The sequence below is a fragment of the Urocitellus parryii genome, chromosome 12, assembly GCF_045843805.1.
Source record: "Urocitellus parryii isolate mUroPar1 chromosome 12, mUroPar1.hap1, whole genome shotgun sequence".
Classification (NCBI taxonomy): Eukaryota; Metazoa; Chordata; class Mammalia; order Rodentia; family Sciuridae; genus Urocitellus; species Urocitellus parryii.
The window spans coordinates 103,266,593-103,286,134 of record NC_135542.1 but is presented as its reverse complement, the minus strand read 5'-3'; the positions used below and the strand labels follow the sequence as shown (position 1 = coordinate 103,286,134).

The 19,542-nt window shown below is 41.0% G+C and overlaps 1 protein-coding gene across 1 annotated transcript in view; it reads left to right on the top strand.

Annotated features, from left to right (window-relative positions):
- Trabd2a (TraB domain containing 2A) overlaps window positions 1–19,542 on the top strand; it is a 133,584-nt gene that overhangs the window by 847 nt on the left and 113,195 nt on the right. The window contains 4 exon segments of the mRNA XM_077791746.1: window positions 3,937–3,991; window positions 11,857–11,926; window positions 15,104–15,183; window positions 17,733–17,852. Coding sequence (XP_077647872.1) covers window positions 17,847–17,852 — 6 coding nt within the window. The 5' untranslated portion in view covers window positions 3,937–3,991; window positions 11,857–11,926; window positions 15,104–15,183; window positions 17,733–17,846.

Here is a 19,542-nt window from a genome sequence, read left to right as displayed (position 1 = left end):
CGGCCCGCCCCCCGCCCCTCTCCCCCGGCTCCCGGCCGCCGCCTCCTCCTCCTCCTCTTCCTCCTCCTCCGCCTCCTTCCGCCACCCGCACGCCGGCCCCGCCTCTCGCTGCCCGCGCCGGCCCAGCCGCCCGCGGGCGGCTGGAGGCGGCACGGCGGCGACGGCTCGCCGGCTCGGGGCGCGGCGCTGCCCCGTGCTCGCCTGCAGGCCACGGTCGGGCGTCCGAACTCGGCCTTGGCCTAGCCTCCGCCGTGCCGCGCCGCGCCGCGCGTAGAGGAAGAGGAAATGCCTAGCGGCGGACTCCCGCCGCTCGCCAGCGCGGCCCGTGGGGCCTCCGCACGTCCCCAACCCACGCCTGAGGCCTGCCTGAGTCCTTGCTGTAGGTGGTCCGCGGTATCTCGAGGGTCCAGTTGCGACCCCTAAGGAGATTGCGTCCCCTGGCGCGTGGCTGCCGCCGACCGCTGACCGCCTGGGGGCAGGTGCTTGAGTTTCTTTTTAAGCCAGCAGCCGAGTAGGGAGGCTGCTGGCCTGTAGTTGTTGGGTGTTAGGAGGCCAGGAGATTAGCGGTCAGAAGGGCGTGAGCGAGGGGGCGAAGAAGGGAAGCGGCCGCGCTAGAGACTGTCCAGGTGTGCTTGTACCAGCGCCTCGGCTCACCATGAACGTATTGCCTCGAAAACTTGGGGATTTTTGTCTTTTTTTTTTTTTTTTTTTGCCCATGAACAACTTTGCGGTTTTTATGTGCCTTTTCTACTTTTACCCTCTTCCTTATTGTCAATTTTGTTTGCAGACATTATTAATTCAACAAATATTGATAACTGCGCATTATCATTTGTCAGTGGTAGCAGAGCTTCGTGAAAGTAGATTTCGCCTTGAAGTTGAGGCCCATCGGCTGTGCGATTCTGGTCTAAATTACTTAATCTTGCAGAGGTTCCGTTTGTGTTTGTTTTGGTGATTATTTCTTGTTTCTCCGTTTGAAAGTTAGCTTTTTTTAATTTGATTGGGAGGTTATGATGGACACAAAATAGAATGGGCTAAGTCAACTGAAATTAGGTCTAAGGATACTGCTTGCTTTGGAGTTGATCTTGTCCATCATTCACCAGCTGTGTAACCTGGATCAAATGACTTAACATTTGTCTTGACTTACCTGCTTTTAAAAATCGGTATAATAAGAGGTAGACGTTCAGAATATTTTATGCTAAGATTTATATAAAACATCCAGCACGAGAGACAGTAAAAACAGTATTTTATTGAACCTGATTTTAAGAAACTTTCTTATTTCGAAGATACTATAAAGTTCATCTTAAAGTCAAGGAAATAGACATCAGGTTACTCCTATCTACTCAGGGAACTGTATTTGGTAGTGACTAGTGATAAACAAACTAGGTTTTAAATAAGAACTTTATCACCAGAAGTATTTCCACTGCATGTATGGAGCTTTGCTCAAACTCATTGTAGCACAGCTTTTGGAGAAAGTGATCCAACTTGGCCATAAATGGGATTTGGTGGGGTAGAAAGAGCAAGGCTTTATTTAAAGAAGCCTAGCTAACATTTACTGAATGCTTACCCTGTGCTAGTACCTTTTTAAGCATTTTACAGTATTTGCATATGTGATCCTGGGTACCTTTCTCTTAGGAGCCTCAATGTCTTGGGCTGTTAAAGTGAGGATAGCTGTCTTGATGAATAAATATGTCTTTACATAAATTATGTAAAGGTTTAGCCATTATCAGTTTTCCAGATACAATGCTATTTTTGTAGGTAGGAAAGCCTACAAAAAAACTTAACTTAAAAAAGGAATAAAAGTAAGTATAGAATCAGACTTGGTGGCGCACACCTGGGATCCCAGTGAGGCTGAAACAGGAGGTTGACAAGTTTGAGGCCAGCCTAGGCAATTTAGCAAGACCCTGCCTGGAAAAAATAAAAAGGGCGAAACACAGTGGCACAGGCCTGTAATCCCAGGGGCTTGGGAGTCTGAGGCAGGAGGATCAGGAGTTCAAAACCAGCCTCAGCAAAAGCTAGGCACTAAGAGCATCTCAGTGAGACCTTGTCTCAACATAAAATACAAAATAGGATTGGGGATGTGGCTCAGTGATCTTGTGCCCCTGAGTTCAATTTCCGGGACCAAAATAAAAAGGAGGGGGAGCTGGGAATGTGGCTTAATGATAGAGTATCCATGAGTTCAGTCCCCAGTACCACAAAATAAATAAGTATAGAGGTTTTCTTTAGCCATGTTGAAGGTTTAGCTAATCCTGTTTAGAGGAGCAAACAAATACAACTTTGTCTAAACTACCGGGGACTATCACATCTTTGACAGTTATTTCATTGTTTTCTTTTTATTTACCACTATTTGGCACCAAATGATAGTTTCCAAAAATTAAACCTAACTTAGAGGTAATGCAGAACTATATGATTGTACATTATTTAAAAAAAAAAAAAAAACACTATTGTTTCATTTAGGCAAAAGTAAGAAAAGGAAGAATGTGACCAAAAAGTCTTTTTTCCTGTTTGAATAAAGCAAGCAAAAATATGATTATGTGGGGTTCTATGCCCTTTATTAATTGAAAGGTCAGATTCTTCAATTTAAAGCAATCTTCTACTTGTCCTGCCATATGGAAATTTTTGTTTCTAAAAAAAAAATTTTTAATTAACCATGTTGGAATGTGATGATCATTACTATCCAAAGTTCATGTATGAAGACAAGAATTGGTGTGAATATATTATGTATACAACCAGAGATATGAAAAATTGTTCTCTATGTATGTAATAAGAATTGTAAAGCATTCTGCTGTCTTATATAAATTTTAAAAAATTTTTAAAGAATTAATTTAAGCCCTTATACCAAATCATCCACCCACTGATTTTCGTTCCACTCTAGAAGTGTTTTCCATTATTCCTTATCTCTCCCTGCTCTTTCTTGAATTCTTCCTCTGTTGACAGTTGTGACTAATATGTGTCCTTGCCTGGCCAAACTGTTTGTTTTGTTGGTACCAAGGATTGAACCCAGGGATGCTTTAATACTAAGCCATAGCTCCAGCCCTTTTACTTTTTAATTTGCAACAGGTCTCCCTAAGTTGCTTAAGGTCTTGCTAAATTTCTGACTCTGGCTTTGAACTTGAGATTCTCATGTCTCATTCTCTACCTCCTGTCACTTGCCTGCCCTCCTCCCCAGTTGTATTCTTTAAAACGAGCAAATGCATGTAAACACTGTAGTATAGCTGATAGTAGTGCATCACTGTCAGTTTTTTGTTTTTCTATAGTTTGTAAGATGTTACTATTGGGGGAATTCTCTAACTTTCTGTGAGTGTATAATTATTTCAAAGTAAAAAGCTATAAGGATAGAAGTCAGATCAATGATTGCCTGCAGGACTGTAGGGTAGAAAGAACTTTTTTTGTGATGATGAGAAAGTATTTTATATCTTGTGGTGGTATTGTTTACATAACTGGATAATGTTTGTCAAAACTTGTACACCCAAAAAGATGACTTTTTACTTCTATGTAAATTATGCCTCAAACTGATTTTAAAAAAGAAAAACAAGGGCCACAGATGTGACTCAGTGGGAAAGCTCTTGCCTAGCATGCATGAGGCCCTAAACCCTAAACTCAATCCCCACTAATGCAAAAAAAAAAAAAAAAGAAAGCAAGCTCTTGTCACCCCAGGCTCCTGGTATAGGATGCAATATAACTTCCTATATACGGCCCAACATGCTTTTCTAGCTGCTGACTTCTTGTGCTAGTGCACCCTTTGCCTGTACATTGATTCCTGTCTCTGGGTTGTTGCAACTGCTCTTCTGCTTATAGGCAACACAGGAAATTCACGCCCTAATTCAAGATCAAATTTCCTTTACTTCAGTAATCCTTCTCTGCCTTCTTAGGCTCACAGGTAACCCTGACACTTCCTCATTTGTGCTTGTTCATTTTTGTTTTTCTCTTTCCAATTAGGATCCTTCAGCAACCACAGAATTCACCAGTCTCTAGGATCCAGAAGTGTTGACAAGTGAGTAAATGACTGAATGATTTAGAACTGGGAGAAACCTTAAAGTAAGAGTTCTCAAGTGTGGTTTCAGAGGGTTAGTGAGGTGTTAGGATTTTCATACTTCAAGCAAAGAACATGTCTCAATTGAATGCAGAAGCAGATAAGACCCACCTGTGTTTAATTAAAGTCAAGAGAGATATGCAAAATGGAAAAACAATAACACTTCTATTTTTTTTAAAAAATGTAGTTATTTTTCTTTAAAAATATATTAGTAAATTGGACTTAGTGATGCATGCCTGTAATCTCAACTACTTGGGAGGCTGAGGCAGGAAGATCACAACTTCAAGCCAGCATGCCCTGAGACCCTGTCTCAAAAAATTTAAAATGGCTAGGGGTACAGCTTAGTGGTAGAGCAATTACCTAACATGCCCTGGGTTGAATCTTCCAGTACTTCAAAAAAATTTTTTTTAAAGAGGTCATTTTTAGGGCTGGGGCTGTGGCTCAGTGATAGCACACTTGCCTGGCATGTGTGCGGCACTGGGTTTGATTCTCAGCACCACATATAAATAAAGGTCTATTAACAACTTATATATAAAAGGAGGTCATTTTTAAAACTGGAAAGGGATTCTGAGCCCAAAATGTTTGAGAATCTCTGCCTCAGAGACTCTTAAAATTCCTCTTGTTCAAATGAGAAATGATAATGATTCTGACATTTAAGTAATGCTCTGGTACATATAGCAGGCCTTGAGATAAATGCTATACTAGTATCTTCATTTTACTGATTCCTCAAATAAAGTACTGAGAAGTTAAATTGGCTTGCCCAGGATTTGACCTCAGTGAACTCCATCTAGATGCCCTGACGTTAACCACAATTTCTGCCACCTCCCTGAGGCCTGGAAAGGTTCAGAAAGGCCTATGCCATCTGGTTACCTAATCAGCTCTGTGTTCTCTACCAATTTCAGTCACCATAAGGTCTTAAGACATTGAGGCCTTGAATTTGCTTTACAGTTTTCATCCTGAATTCTTCTGAGTGTTTTTAAACATTACCTTGCAAGGGCTGGGCCTATAGCTCAATTGGTAGAGTGCTTTTGTGTTGCATGCACAAGGTCATGGGTTCAATCCCCAGTACCATACCACCAAAAAAAAAAAAAAAAAACCAGCTACCTTCCATTTTTTCCCAGTGCTCCCTGAGCAACACATTCTCTAAAACTTGGAAAAATTCAGAGTGGATTAGCATCTCTGATCAAGGATGACACACAAATTTATAAAGTACTTAAAAAAAAATTGCAGGCTGGTGGTGTAGCTGCATGGCAGAGTGCTTGAATAGCACACATGAGGCCCTAGGTTTATAACCTAACCTAGCACTGCAAAAGGAGTGGGGGGAGATACACACACACACACACACACACACACGCAGGCACACACACACACAGATTGAGCTGTTAGAAATCTAGAGGATTTAACAATAGTAGGACCCCAGGACCTCTGGACCATTGAACTGGTTTTGTTTGACATTCATACAGGCTCTCTTATCCCTCCCCCCCACCTTACTATGAGACTGGGTCTCTCTAAGTTACCAGGCTAGCCTCAAACTTGAGATCATCCTGCCTCAACCTCCCCAATGTCTAGAATTACAGGTGTGTGTCACCACACCTGGTCCCTTCTCCTATTCTTAGATTATTATAAATCTTGACTGCTTGTCTCCAACTGCTTTCCCATATCCCCAGAAGATTACCGGGCCTTCTAATTCATAGAGGGAAGAAAATCCCAAAGCAAAAACTTTTTCCCCTTTCTGCTATGAGCCTCAGAAGGAATCTATTCTACTTTCCCAATCCTTACTTCCATCCCAGAAAAAAGGAGATGTCCTTTTTCTTGTTTTGTTCATTTGTGCTTATGATCCCAATTTATCCCACCTTTGGGCTCTTGCTCTCACCCACCCCTTTAAGTAAGTGTATTTTGAACTACTTGGCTTCTACTGATTTATTTCCTTTAACCAAAAAATACTTCTTCAATCCTATATTTCCTCTGGTTGTTGCCCTGATGTTTGTCTTTTTAGAAGAGCTTCTTGAAAGAATTGCCACTTCTCTTCCTCAGCATTATATCTGGGTGGATCTTATGGCTGAGACTTTGGTGCTGTTGGCCACTCTCTTTTCTGTGATGCCAAGCTCATCTCTTATGAGATGCCTCTGTGCCCTATTGGGTTAAATGGAGTCTCCATCAACCTAGTTAATCATTCAAGATGAATCTGAAAAGGAGAAAAATAAAATTTTATTAAGCGGTCTAAATTTTTAGCCAGGACAGGTTCAGCCAGGCATGTTGGTGCATAACTATAATCCCAGCATCTCGGGAGGCTAAAGCAAGAGGATTGCAAGTTCAAAGCCAGTCTCAGTAAATTGGCAAGGCCCTAAGCAACTTAATGAGATACTGTCTCAAAAAATAAAAAGGACTGGGGATGTGACTTAGTGGTTAAGTGCTCATGGGTTCAGTCCCCATTCCCGTAAATAAATGAATAGTATTTTAATGAAAAGCAATAAATTTCACCATGAGAAAACAAAGAAGCAAGAGATTTCCGAAGCAGGAGAATTCTGGGAAGGAGGGAAGATCTGCACCCAGCATTCTATAGTCTGTTGATCCCATCTCTAGGCTGATCTGCATCAGTCTCTAGTGAAGTAGGGTTTACATGTCTGGCTTTGGTGGGAAAGTAGGAAGAAAGCAGAAAGACTCTTCTCTGAATCTGTCCTAACATCAAGCAGAGAAAGAGTCAGATACTTGATGTTTTTGAACTTCCTTCAGCTCAAAAATCCTCAGTATTTTGGGGAGAAATACTTTGATTTCCTACAAAACCCAGTGGTCATCCTACACTCTTGCATCCTTTAGCTAATAAGTCACCAAATCCTATAAGTTTTACACATTAGATATCTGGCAGCTCTACCTCTTTCTCTATTCCCACAACCACCAAACCATTACAGGCCACTGCCACATCTCCTCATAATTAGTGATCTTAGTGCCTCACCATCAATTGTACTCCTTTCTGTGGCCCTTCATATTAATTTCAACCAGATTTTCTTTTTAACTATATTTTTAAAAGCATAAAAGTTATGCATTGGGTCAGGTGTGGTGTCACATACCTATAATCCCAGTTACTTGGGAGGCTGAAGCAGAAGGATCACAAGTTCGAAGTCAGCATGGGCAACTAAGTGAGAACCTGCCCCACATAAAATAAAAAAGGCTGAGATGTAGTTCAGTGGTAAGAGTACGTGCATGGCATGTGCAAGGCTCTAGGTTTAATTTTTAGTCCTGCAAAAGCAAAAAAGTTAATACATTGGGTTGAGTACGTAACTCAGTGGTAGATCTCCTAGCTAGCATGGGTGAGGCCCTTGGTTCAATACTCAGCACTATAAAAAGAAAGAAAGAAAGAGAGAGAGAGAGAGAAAGAAAGAAAAAGAGTAATACATGTTTACTGCAGAAATCTTGGGAAATATTAAAAAGCATGAAGAAAAAATAAAAATCACATATAACCCTACCACTCAGTCATCCAGAGGTAAACATTGATATGTTTTCTTCATACAGCTATTGTTCAGAGAAACATTATCATTCTTCTGCTTTAAGCCCTTTGATGGCTCTCCTCAATGCTCTTCCAGGTTATAACTCAAATTCATACTAAGGTTTGAATTCCCTATAGGATCTACCCCGGCTCACTTCTTCAATTCACCTTCTGCCACCCACCACATAATCAGTGTTAGGTGGTTTGCCCTGGCTGCAGTAGGGTCTCCTTTGTTTCCTGCCACAGGTCCTTTGCATTTGCTTACTTTATGTATTCTCTAGATCACTCTACTGCAGTGTAGACTCCTTAAGGCAGAATTCTTTTCTGTCTCCTTCACAGGAACTCAGTAAATATTTAGTGAACAAATGAACATTTAAAGGAAGTAGGGGGATGGAGAGGGAATGTACAGGAGAGATGAGAACAACCTGAACAAGAGCCATGAAATACCCTGAAAATGAAATTATCAGGATTTGGTAACTACGTAAATATGGGGATGAGGGAAATAGGGAATCTAGGGTTACTCCCAGGGTGGGGCTGGAAACCCAGTGCATGATGTTCTATTAACTGAGCTCAAGTGTATAAGAGGAGAAGAGGTTGAGGTTGGGAGAGATGAAGGGTTCAGTTTTTATTTATTAATTAATTTATTTAGGTGTTGGAGATTGAACCCAGGCCCTTGAACATGCATCTTACCCCTGAGCTATTATTAGCTCAGTTCTAGGTTTCGATTTTAGATACAGAGTTTAAGAAGCCTGTTTCATCCAGTAAAATTCAGGGGAGAATTTTATTTCAATTTGAAGATCAAGATCATCAGCCTCCAGGTGGCAGTTAATACCACGTGAGGAGACAGAGGGTAAGAGGGAAATGGGTGTGAGATAGAGGCCATTAGGCCATGGGACAAGCCCTGAGCAGTAATGATACTGGAGGGGTTCCCAGAGAAGTCTGTGCAAAAGAACAAAGGTGACGGAAGAGGCTATGTTGGTCAAAGGAGCAGTGTTGTCACAACGGAGACATCGCATGATGTGTGTAGTATGGCCCCAGAAATTATCTGTCAATGGAGGAATAGGGTTAGAAGCCATGTTATAGTATACACAAAGTCCAGAAAAGCCTATAGACAGAATGGCTAAAGAGGACTTCCAAAAAATGAACTGAAATTAGTGTGTGAAAGAACACTTTTATCACTAGGAATCAAATCAATATGAATTAAAAGGGGATATTTGCCTCTCAAATTGGTAGAAAAATATTTTTAACAATAGTCAATGATAAATGAGGTTATCACAGAGAATATGAGTTGTTATAAGCATTCCAAAATAGGATTTCGTGGTTTCAAGAGCCTTGGACTTTTGCCCATTTAATTTGTGATTTTATTTTATTTATTTGGTTTTTTTTTTAATTTAATTTTTTTGGGGGGGTGTTCTACTACTGAGCTACATCCCCAACTCTTTTTTACTTTTGACTTTGAGACAGTGTCTGGCTAAATTGGCCAGACTGGCCCTTAACTTGTGCTAAACTGGCCAGACTGGCCCCTAACTTGTGATCCTCTTCCCTCTGTTACCTGGGTCACCAGGATTATAAGCATGCCACCACAACCAGCTTATGATATGTTTTTAATGAAAAAAGGATTTGAAACATGTATTTGTCCTTTTCTAAATTATGAACATGTAGTATGGGGCTATTTTTTATTTCTTAACAAAGCAAATAAGTAAAGACTGATACATTACAAATACATTACACTTGTATGCCAGCTACTCAGGAGGCTGAGGCAGGAGAATGGCAGGTTCACCAGGCTAGCCTTGACAATTTGGCAAGACCCTGTCTTCAGAGGAAAAGGGCTACAGTGTAGCTCAGTAATAGCATGAGGGAAGCCTTGGGTTCAATCCCTGCACTGCAAAAAAAAGAAAAAGAAAACTGTAGACACCTGCCTCTGAACCATTTCATGGGGAAGGTGTGAGTTAGGGCTACTTCCAGTGCAGTCATCCTCAGGGAGAGTGGGGGTGGTCACATGTTAGATATTCAAAGTTCTTGAACACTCCTAAATCAACTGGATCCCAATGGCTGAGGATGGGACCAACCACCTGTATTTGAAAGAACATCCAGGTGGGGATCCTGATAATGGAATAGTTGGAGAACCACCCCACTAAGTGTTCCTGATTCCTTTTACACTACTCCATTACTGCCAATAAACCATTCTCTTCCCCAACTGGGCTGCTCTTGTGCTTGATTCTCATGATTTGCTTACTTCTAGCACAATCCTGCACTTAGCTCTCATAGTAGACTTTGCTTATTTGTGAAATTCATGTGTCCAAAATTGGAGCCCAGCAGTCCTGATCCACAGTTTGCCCTGTCACATGTTTTGACTCTGGAAACTGATGAATTCTTCATGAAGGCATTTCCTGCTTCAACAGTGACTAAAAATCATATGCCAGTAAAAAACCTCATACATCCACATAGTAAGATCCTGGGAAAAATAGGACTTAGTGGACTTGTTGCTCTAAGGAAGGTCAGAAAATGAGAGTCATTTGAAAGTGAAGGGATAGAATACACAAGGAATAGATGCACAAACAAATCTGCCTGCACCAAGTGTCTATTCTAAGTGTGTCAGTCAAAGTCTCCCCCAAACCAGTGAAGAGTTAAAATATAGCCTGGAAAAGAGCCCTATAATATAATGGTTAAGAAGGTGGTAATGACTCATTCCAGAAGTATAAGTGTGAACTATATAGAATCCAGAAGGTGAAGTCATTAGGTGTGTCTTGCCGGATGTGGTGGTGCATGCCTGTAATTCCAACTACTCAGAAGGCTGGAGCAGGAGGGTTACAAGTTCCAGGCCAGCCTGAGCAATTTAGCAAGACCCTGTCTCTCAAAATTTAAAAAAAAAAAAAAGTTGGCAGGGGAGCTCTTGGGATATAGCTCAGTGGCAGAGTGCCCCTAGGTTCAATCCCCAGTACTAAAAGGAAAAAAAAAAAAAAAATGAAGGAATTATAGAATCTTTCATACTCTACAGAAAAAGTTTATCAATCTTTGATTTTAGCCTTTATCACTATATTCTCAACTTGTTCTTGCCTCTTAACTGATACCTAAGCTTCTGATCTTTCTCTCATTCTGTTGTTCCTCTATTCTGCACTCGTTTTTTTGGTTTCTGTTTTATTGTTTTTTTTATGTTGTGTTGTTTTGTTTTTTGTTTATTTTTTAAATACTAGGGATTGAACCCAGGGGCACTTAGCACTGAGCCATATCCCCAATCCTTTTTATATTTTATTTTGAGATAGAGTCTTGTTAAGTTGCTTAGGGCCTCACTACGTTGCTGAGGCTGACTTTGAACTTGCCATCCTCCTGCTTCAGTCTCCCCAGCCACTGGGATTTCAGGTGTGTACTACTGTGCCTGGCTTCAATTGTTTTTTTTTTAAATATAAAAAATAGCCAATTGTGGTAGTAGTGTATGCCTGTATTCCCAGTGGCTCAGGAGGCTGAGGCAGGAGGATCACAAGTTCACTACCAGCCTCAGCAACTTAATGAGATCCTGTCTCAAAATATAAAAAGGACTAGGGATGTGACTCAGTGGTAAAACTCCTCTGGGTTCAATTCCTAGTACCAAAAATAAATTTTAAAAAATGTATAAATCCCTCTACAGAAACTTTGTTGGCTCCTCATTTCCTGTTACCTTCATATGAGGTTTTTAAAATTTGTCACAATCTGGCACCTGTCTTCATCTGTTTTGTCTCTTAACATTCCCTCTCTTCTCTGTGTCCTGTACACCAGCTACAACAGGCCACAGGGCTAGGCTTGTACAGCTCTGCAACTCTGTACCCCCAACCCCTCACTGGAATTTCCTTTTCTGTAGTCTCTACTGTTTGAGTGTCTTCATCATTCTGAGCTTTTCTATAAACCCTATCCTGATCTTCAGCTCTTTTCTTTTATATGTCAGGTTAAGATAAATTATACTGCTGTAATAATCACCTCAAAATCTCAGGGGCTTGAAAGTACAAATAAAACTAACAAACATCTGAAGGTGTAGCTGAGTGGTAAAGTCCTTGCATAGCATGCATGCGGCCCTGAGTTCAATCCCTAACACCAAAAAAAGGAAAGAATGAAGAGCCGCTTATATGAAAATGCCTCACTGCTGGAGGGCTCAAAAAGCATCTTTGATTTTTTTTTAACAACAGAAAAAGACAACCTATCATTTTCTTTCTAATATGCACATGACTAATTAACAGATAATTGTACTTTGACCTAAATCAACTGTTGTGGTTGGTAAGTAATAGTAAAAAATCAACTTCACTTAAGAGTGGGAAATCTGGGAAGATAAAGTCTTTATTAGAGTTATCCTTAGATCTGCTTCTGCCCACAGCAACACCTGGGGCCCATTGCAACTTCCTGTGACCCTAACTCTTGAGCCAGTTCTAGAGGCAGGGAACCAGGTAAGCAGTCTCAACTTGGGTGGTGGTTCTTCTATCAGTAACCTCACCTGGTGTTTTTGTTTGCTTGTTTGTTTTTGCAGTGCTGGGAATTGAACCCAGGTCCTTATGTAGGCTGGTCAGGTAATCTACTGTTGAACTACCACCCCAGCCTCAAAGTCACACTTAGACCTGCCTTAGTAGATCTGTGGAGTTTCTCCAGGGTGTCTCCCCTCTCTGTTCTTAATACAATAATTCCAGCTGGACAGCTCTAGTCCTTGTCCTACCTACTAATATTTGGTTTCTGCTCAGCTTCTACAGTGTGACACTTTTGAAAAAGCCTGCTAGGCTCACCTTAAGCTTTCTCCCATATTGTCCTGCTGTCTCTTAAGCATGTATTATACAATTCAGAGATTCACCTGAGTTCCAGCAAGCACTTAGGGAGCAGACTCTACATTGTTAGCCCTGGACTGATCCCTGAGTCCTGTGTTGCTTTTCTGCTTACCGCTGCTTTATATTCTGGCCCCAGGGGCCAACAGTGCTGGTACCACCAATGTGCTTACATGTTTTCTCAGAAACCTTTGCCTGTGGCCTGGGGTATAATTAAATGGTAGAATGTTTGCTAATAGTAACTAATTTTTAAAAAATGATGATTTTTTGTCCATGATCCACACCTGGGTCCTGCTACGTTTTGCTGTCTTCATTGTTTGCCCTATGCACTGGATCTCTAACTCTTGAGTACTATTCCAGACCACTACATCCTGCCTTTGTTCCTCCTACGTACTGTTCTCCATCAGAACCCAGGAAACTGCCAGGCTTGGAAATCAAAGCTGTCATCATTATGTACTCCATCCAGATCTATTTCTCGCCTCACATATCTCAGCCCCAGTCTGGTTTCATGTGCATGCCCAAGCACTCTTGATGTGGACCTCAATTAAATCTGCCTGGTTTCCTTGGGATCAGTCACTATAGCACCATCTTCATGGAACACTAAACACTGTCATCTCTTTTTGAGAGTCCACCCTGATTTCTTTACTAATCCTAGTTCACGACTGGTTTCTGCTTTTTTAACTTCACTTTGTTCTCTTCTTGCTGGTTCTGGGTGATTGTTTATAAAAAGTTCTGAATGTTCTTTGGATTGATTCTTTTAAACCCAGTGCCCTGTCCTCTCTCCACTCTCCTCCCCCACTACTACTGCTCACCATCCTAATGCTGAGACCAGCTCTTCAGAACTCAGATGGCAAACACCAGGGACTACTGGTCCAGACGTATAAATAGCAGCTTCTCCTACCCAATAGAGTTCATGCTCATGTAAAGCACTTTACATGTCTATACCCAGAATAGTATCCGACCCAAAGTCAAGTCTCTATAAGTGTTTCTTACATTATTCCAAAATTAAGGAAATGAAGCAGACATTCTCTCTTGTACAAGAATATCTTTGGAATTAAAAAATTAAGACAAGTCATAAATGGATGTAAGTTACTGGTATAACAGTGCATAACTTTTAAAATAATTTTATTCACATAACTTAAAAGTCCTTCTACTAAAGGTTTTTAGTATATTTGTAAAGTTATACAACCATCCCCATAATCTAATTCTAGAACATTTCCATCATCCTGTATTCTTTGGCAGTCATTTTCCAGTTTCCCCTTTCCTAGCCTCTGGCCACCAACTAATCTATTTTCAGTCTCTATGGATTGCCTATTCTGAAATCATACAACATGTGACTTTTTGTATCTATTGTCTCACTTAATGTTTCTAAGTTTAATTTGTTTTGTAGCATGTACTGGTACTTCTCATTCCTTTATGTGGGTGCATAATATTTTATTTGAGAACGTGTACTTTGTTCATCTACCCATCAGATGATGGATATTTATGTTATTTTACCTTGTGGCAATTGTGAATAATGTTTCTATAAACACTTGCCGTGTCAAATAGAATTATATGTACTGACAAAAATGTCCATCAAGGGCTGGGGATGTGGCTCAAGCGGTAGCACGCTCGCCTGGCGTGCATGCGGCCCGGGTTCGATCCTCAACACCACATACAAACAAAAATGTTGTGTCCACCGAAAACTAAAAAATAAATATTAAAAATTCTCTCTCTCTCTCTCTCTCTCTCTCTCTCTCTCCCTCCCCCTCCCCCTCCCTCCCTCCCTCCCTCCCTCCCTCCCTCTCCTTCCCCTCCCTCCCTCCCTCTCTCTCACTCTCTCTTTAAAAAAAAAAAATGTCCATCAAGTTTTTATTTTTTTAAAGGAGAAACTATATAAACTGGGCATGATGGTGCATGCCTTGTAATCCTTATGACTCAGGAGACCAAGGCAGGAGATTTCCAAGATAGAGACCACCGTCTACCTCTGCCATGCTGTTCAGGTACCCTCAGGCCCAGAGCAATGGAGTTAGCCATTTATGGACTGAGACCTTTCAAACCATGAGCCCCAAATATACTTTTCCTCCTCTAAAATTGTTGTTCTTAGGTGTTTGAGCCACAGCGGTGGAAAAGCTGACTAAAATATATAGCAATATATAACTTCAGCTATTCATATACATTTTCATATTTCCCAGTATGGTTTGAAACTGTACATGAATTCTGATCATTATTTTTCAGATACCATTGGTGGTTAAAGTTGAGGGGGCAAATGCTGAGACTTACTTGAGGAAGGAATGCTCTATGGGTTAATATTGTTCCTCAAAGTTATTTCTTGTGGCTGTCAAGTTGCATATTACTGTGGGGATTGAACTGAATATTAAATATGGGCAGTGTGGTATTTAGCAGCTCACACTATTTAGTGATAACTAATATTGAAGGTTTATTTGTTTTTTGTTTTGTTTTTTGGTACAGGGGATTGAACCTTAGGGGCACTTAGTCACTGAGCCACATCCCCAGCCCTATTTTTGTATTTTATTTTAGAGACAGGGTTTCACTGAGTTGCTTAGGGCCTCACTGAGTTTCTGAGGCTGGTTTTGAACTCATAATCCTCCTGCCTCAGTCTCCTGAGCTGCTGGGAATGCAGGCATGCATCATTGTACCTGGCTGCATCTTTTTTGATTTGGTTAATATGTGTGCCATAACAATTATTGAGCATTTGGAATGCCATACCTCCTTATAGAAAATCAAACTTGTAAATCTGGCATGTGCTTGGTAATTACTAATTTCCTTTTCTTCTCTTTTGGGCTCCTTTATGTTCCTGATCATTCATAGTAGGTTGCTGATGGCTAGTATCCATTTTTTATTGTCCTGTATCCCTGAAACATCCCTGCAGTATGCTTGGATACCCTTTGGTAAGTGTTCTGGTTCTTTTATTATGAAAATATGATCTTTCTGTAAAGCCCTTTGCCCTAATGACTTTGACAGTTGCTCATATTTCCTCAGTTCCCCCTTGAGCCACACTATCTGTTAACTTGAAAGGCCTTTTCTAAAGAAAATCTTTTTGTATAAACACATTGGGTTCATAGTCAGTAATGTTCACACTCATTGTTACCCATGATGATCATCAGCTAGTATAATGTTAAAGGTGTTAATTTTGGGGTTGTTTATAATGCTGAACCAATGGAAACAACTTAACTCATGGAACTGGTTATATAAAGTATGATAAAATTATATGTTGCAGGGGTCAACACACTTTCTCTGTAAGGGTCAGGTGTGAGCTACAGAATCTCTGATGCAGCGTCTCAATTTTCCTGTTGTAGTATTAAAACAGAAACAATATATAAATTAATAAGCATCATAGCTATGTTTCTGTAAAATTTTATTTAGGAGGTAGACCATATTAGGCCTGTAGGCCATAAATTGCTGGACCCAATGTAATGAACTTTTACTCTATGACTATTTAAAAAAAATCAAATAGAATTATATATATTGACAAAGTGTCCATCAAGTTTTTATTTTTTTAAAAGAGAAACTATATAAGCTGGGCATGATGGTGCATCCCTTGTAATCCTTGTGACTCAGGAGACCAAGGCAGGAGATTTGCAAGATAGAGGCCAGCCCAGGCAACTTAGTAAGAATCTGTCTCAAAAGAAAAACAAAAAGATGCAGAGTATGGTGTTGCAGTCCTGTAATCCTGGTGGCTTGGTTTGGGAGGCTTCTGCAGGAGGATCACAAGTTCAAGACCAGCCTTAGCAACTTAGCGAGGCCATAAGCAATTTAGCAAGAGAGAGACCCTGTCTCAAACTAAAAAAGGGCTGGGGATGTGGCACCATGGTAAAGTACCCCTTCATTAAATACCCAATAACTCCTTCCCCCAAAATAAATAAATAAACAATAAAAACAAAGAGCTAGGGATATTGTTCAGTGGTAGCATGCCCCTGGATTTACTAACACAAAAGGAAAATAAGTAAATAAATACATACACACACATACATATATATATATATACATTTAACATATATTTAATACATATATATGTGTATTTTATTATATATATATATATTTGGTCAAAATTCTACGTACACACTTTGTTTGTAGTGCTGGGAACTGGATCCAGGGACACTTTGTATCTGAGATAAATCCCCAGCCCTTTTTAAATTTTATTTAAGACAGGACTTTGCTAAGTTGCACAGGCTAGCCTTGAACTTGAGATCTTCCTGCCTTAGCCTGTGAGTAGCTGGTACTACAGACATGTGCTACTATGCCCAGCCACATACCTGTATTTGTATGGGCCTGAAAAGACACATGCTCAACTTTTAACAGTAGCCAGACCACATTAGGGCGGGTAGACACTTTTCCTGACCTTATTGGGTTTTTTTTTAATTTTTTAGTTGTACACAATATCTTTATTTTGTTTATTTTTATGTGGTGCTGAGGATTGAACCCAGGGCTTCGCACATGCTAGGCAAGCACTCTACCACTGAGCCACAATCCCAGCCCATCCTTACCTTATTATTGAATATTATATTGTGAGAGAGCCTTGCCTTTGATATAATTAAATAAAATGCAACTAGGATTTGTTTTTTGTGTTTTTTTGTTTGGTTTGGTTTGGTCTTGGTACGAGGGATTGAACTCAGGGGCACTTAACCACTGAGCCACATCCCCTACTCTTTTATATTTTATTTATTTAGAGATAGGGTCTCACCCAGTTGCTTAGTGCCTAGTTTTGCTGTGGCTGGCTTTGAACTTATGATCCTCCTACCTCAGCCTCCTGAGCTGCTGGGATTACAGGTGTGGGCCACCATGCCCAGCTTGAGATTTGTTTTAAAAGTTAAAAAAAAAAAAAAAAGTTTTCTTAGCCTTAATCATTATGTATATAAGCTTGTATTTTACATAAAATCTAAGAACTTCACAATTAAAATAACTCCCAATCATCATTAACAAAGTGACTATAACCTCAGCTACTTATGGCTTTAAATGGGAGTTTATTTATTTATTTTATATCTTTTGGTGGCAGAAATGGGACCCAGGGGCGCTTTACCACTGCGCCACATCCCCAACAGGGTCTTGCTAATTTGCTTAGTTTTGATAAAGAGAGAGTGATAGAGGGAGAGAGAGAGAGAGAGAGAGAATTTTTTTAATATTTATTTTTTAGTTATTGGCGGACACAACATCGTTGTTTGTATGTGGTGCTGAGGATCCAACCCAGGCCGCACGCACGCCAGAGGAGCACGCTACCGCTTGAGCCACATCCCCAGCCCATAATAAGGGATATTTAATTGAAAAGTCAGATCAATGCCTTAGCTGGGAACTAGGAGCTGAATCTGGAGGCAGATTATGGGTATCCTGGGGACAGCCTCAGCAATGCTATCATGTCAAGCATCTTTCTAGATCTGCAGGGTCTCAGGAATGTGCAGCAGCTTCCAGCTTCCTGGTCATTAACTGCATTTGCTCCTACCAGATTTCTCCTTTGCCAAGAACCCTCTCCAGGCCAGGTCCTGAAGCAGGAAGAGGACTCATGCACTTTCACAGCCATAGCAAGAAGACTATACATAGTTAAATACACACCATACACATGAAGGTGAGTGCCAGTGGGAGGGGTCTTGGTAGAATAAGTCACATTTGAGTCACATCTAAGTCACTCTGAAGCCTGCCATATTGCCCAAGGCAGGGCAGGAAATTCAAGCAGACAGAAGTAAGGGATGAACAAAGACAAGGCTAGCAGTTACAGATCAGGAAGGTAAACCAGCAGAGTTTCTGGAAAGGGAGAAAGGAAGTCACATTTGAGTGCTAGAGAGATTTTTCTGGTGGTAGGGGAGGAGAATGTGTGAGGAAAGCAGTTAATGATTTCTTGTCCAGGTGAGAAGTTTAGGCCTTCTGCTCCATTATGGTGGAGTCAAGACTTTGCTTTCTTCACTTCTGGGCCATGTCCAAAGCTGCACCTTCTGCTTCCTGTGTCCTCTCCTCTCCTCTTGGCATAGTCAGTTCTCCTTTCTTTGAGTTTTAAAACTAATGTGTGAGCCGGGCATGGAGGCGCACCATAGTAATTCCAGCTACTTGGAGGCTGAGGCAGGAAAATTGCAAGTTTGAGGCCAACCTGGACAATTTAGATGGTGTCTCAAAAGCTAATATCGCTGATTACCAGTGATGAGTTCTGCTTCCTCACATTTTGAAGTATAACATTAAAGAAGCACGCAGAGGCAAGCATATAAAGCAGAATTTATTGTAAAAAGGGGTAACAGACTTTTCCCAGGAGGGAGAAGGGGGCCATAGCTGGTATCCTAGTATCCAAGAAGCCAGGGTGTTTTGCCTTTTTATATGTCCTAGGCTTCCTTTGTTCTCCTGCTCTCTCCTTCCTGAATAGGTGACTAGGCCCAGGAGATGCTCAGTGGGATGGCCAAAAAGTGAAAAGCTGATGGATGGGGGAAGGGCCAGATGGAGCAGCCCAGGACACATTAATTAACAACTTTATAACTCCCTGCAGGGAGGGACAATTCCTGGGACTGGTTACCTTAGTAACAAGTTGGAGCAGGGTCTGGTAAGGGTGATAAGGGTGGAGGAAGGGCTCTGGAGGCTTTTCAGTCCCTCAGGGGGCAGTCTCCAACTTCCAGGACTCACTCAAATTATCTATACTGAGTGCCTGTCTAATTCTGGCTTCATGGTCAAGTTCTTCTGAGTTCAATTCCTAGTACCACACACATGCACACAAAATATTAAAATAAAAAGCTACGTGGGGGTGCTGGAGTTGTGGCTCAGTGGTAGAGTACTTGCCCCACATGCGTGAGGCCCTGGGTTCAATCCTCAGCACCACATAAAAATAAATAAATAGATAGATAGATAGATAGATAGATAGATAAAGATGTTGTGTCCATCTACAATGAAAAAAATATTTTAAAAAACTACCTGGGGAGGTAGCTCAGTCTTGCCTGGCTTGTGGGATGCCTAAGGTTCAATCCCTAATGCCACAAAACAAATTAGGTGTGACCCTCACCTAGAAAAACTCACTGACCTCTCAGATGTCCCCTGTCATTCTCAAGCTGAGTAAGGAACTGGTATTTTGGGCTCCAGAATGCTTTGTGCCTTTCCCTGTCTCTGAATCAATTCCATGGCTCTAGGATTGTGTTTTGGTTTCTTTACTATTATAATGAAAGACCCTAGCCCAGTTAGTCCAGTTACCTAAGGCCAAGATATGAAATCAAGATACCGGGCTTGTCATAAACAGGCTCAGGCGCCACCGGATGTGCTTTCCATATAACCGGTTGAGAAAGGAC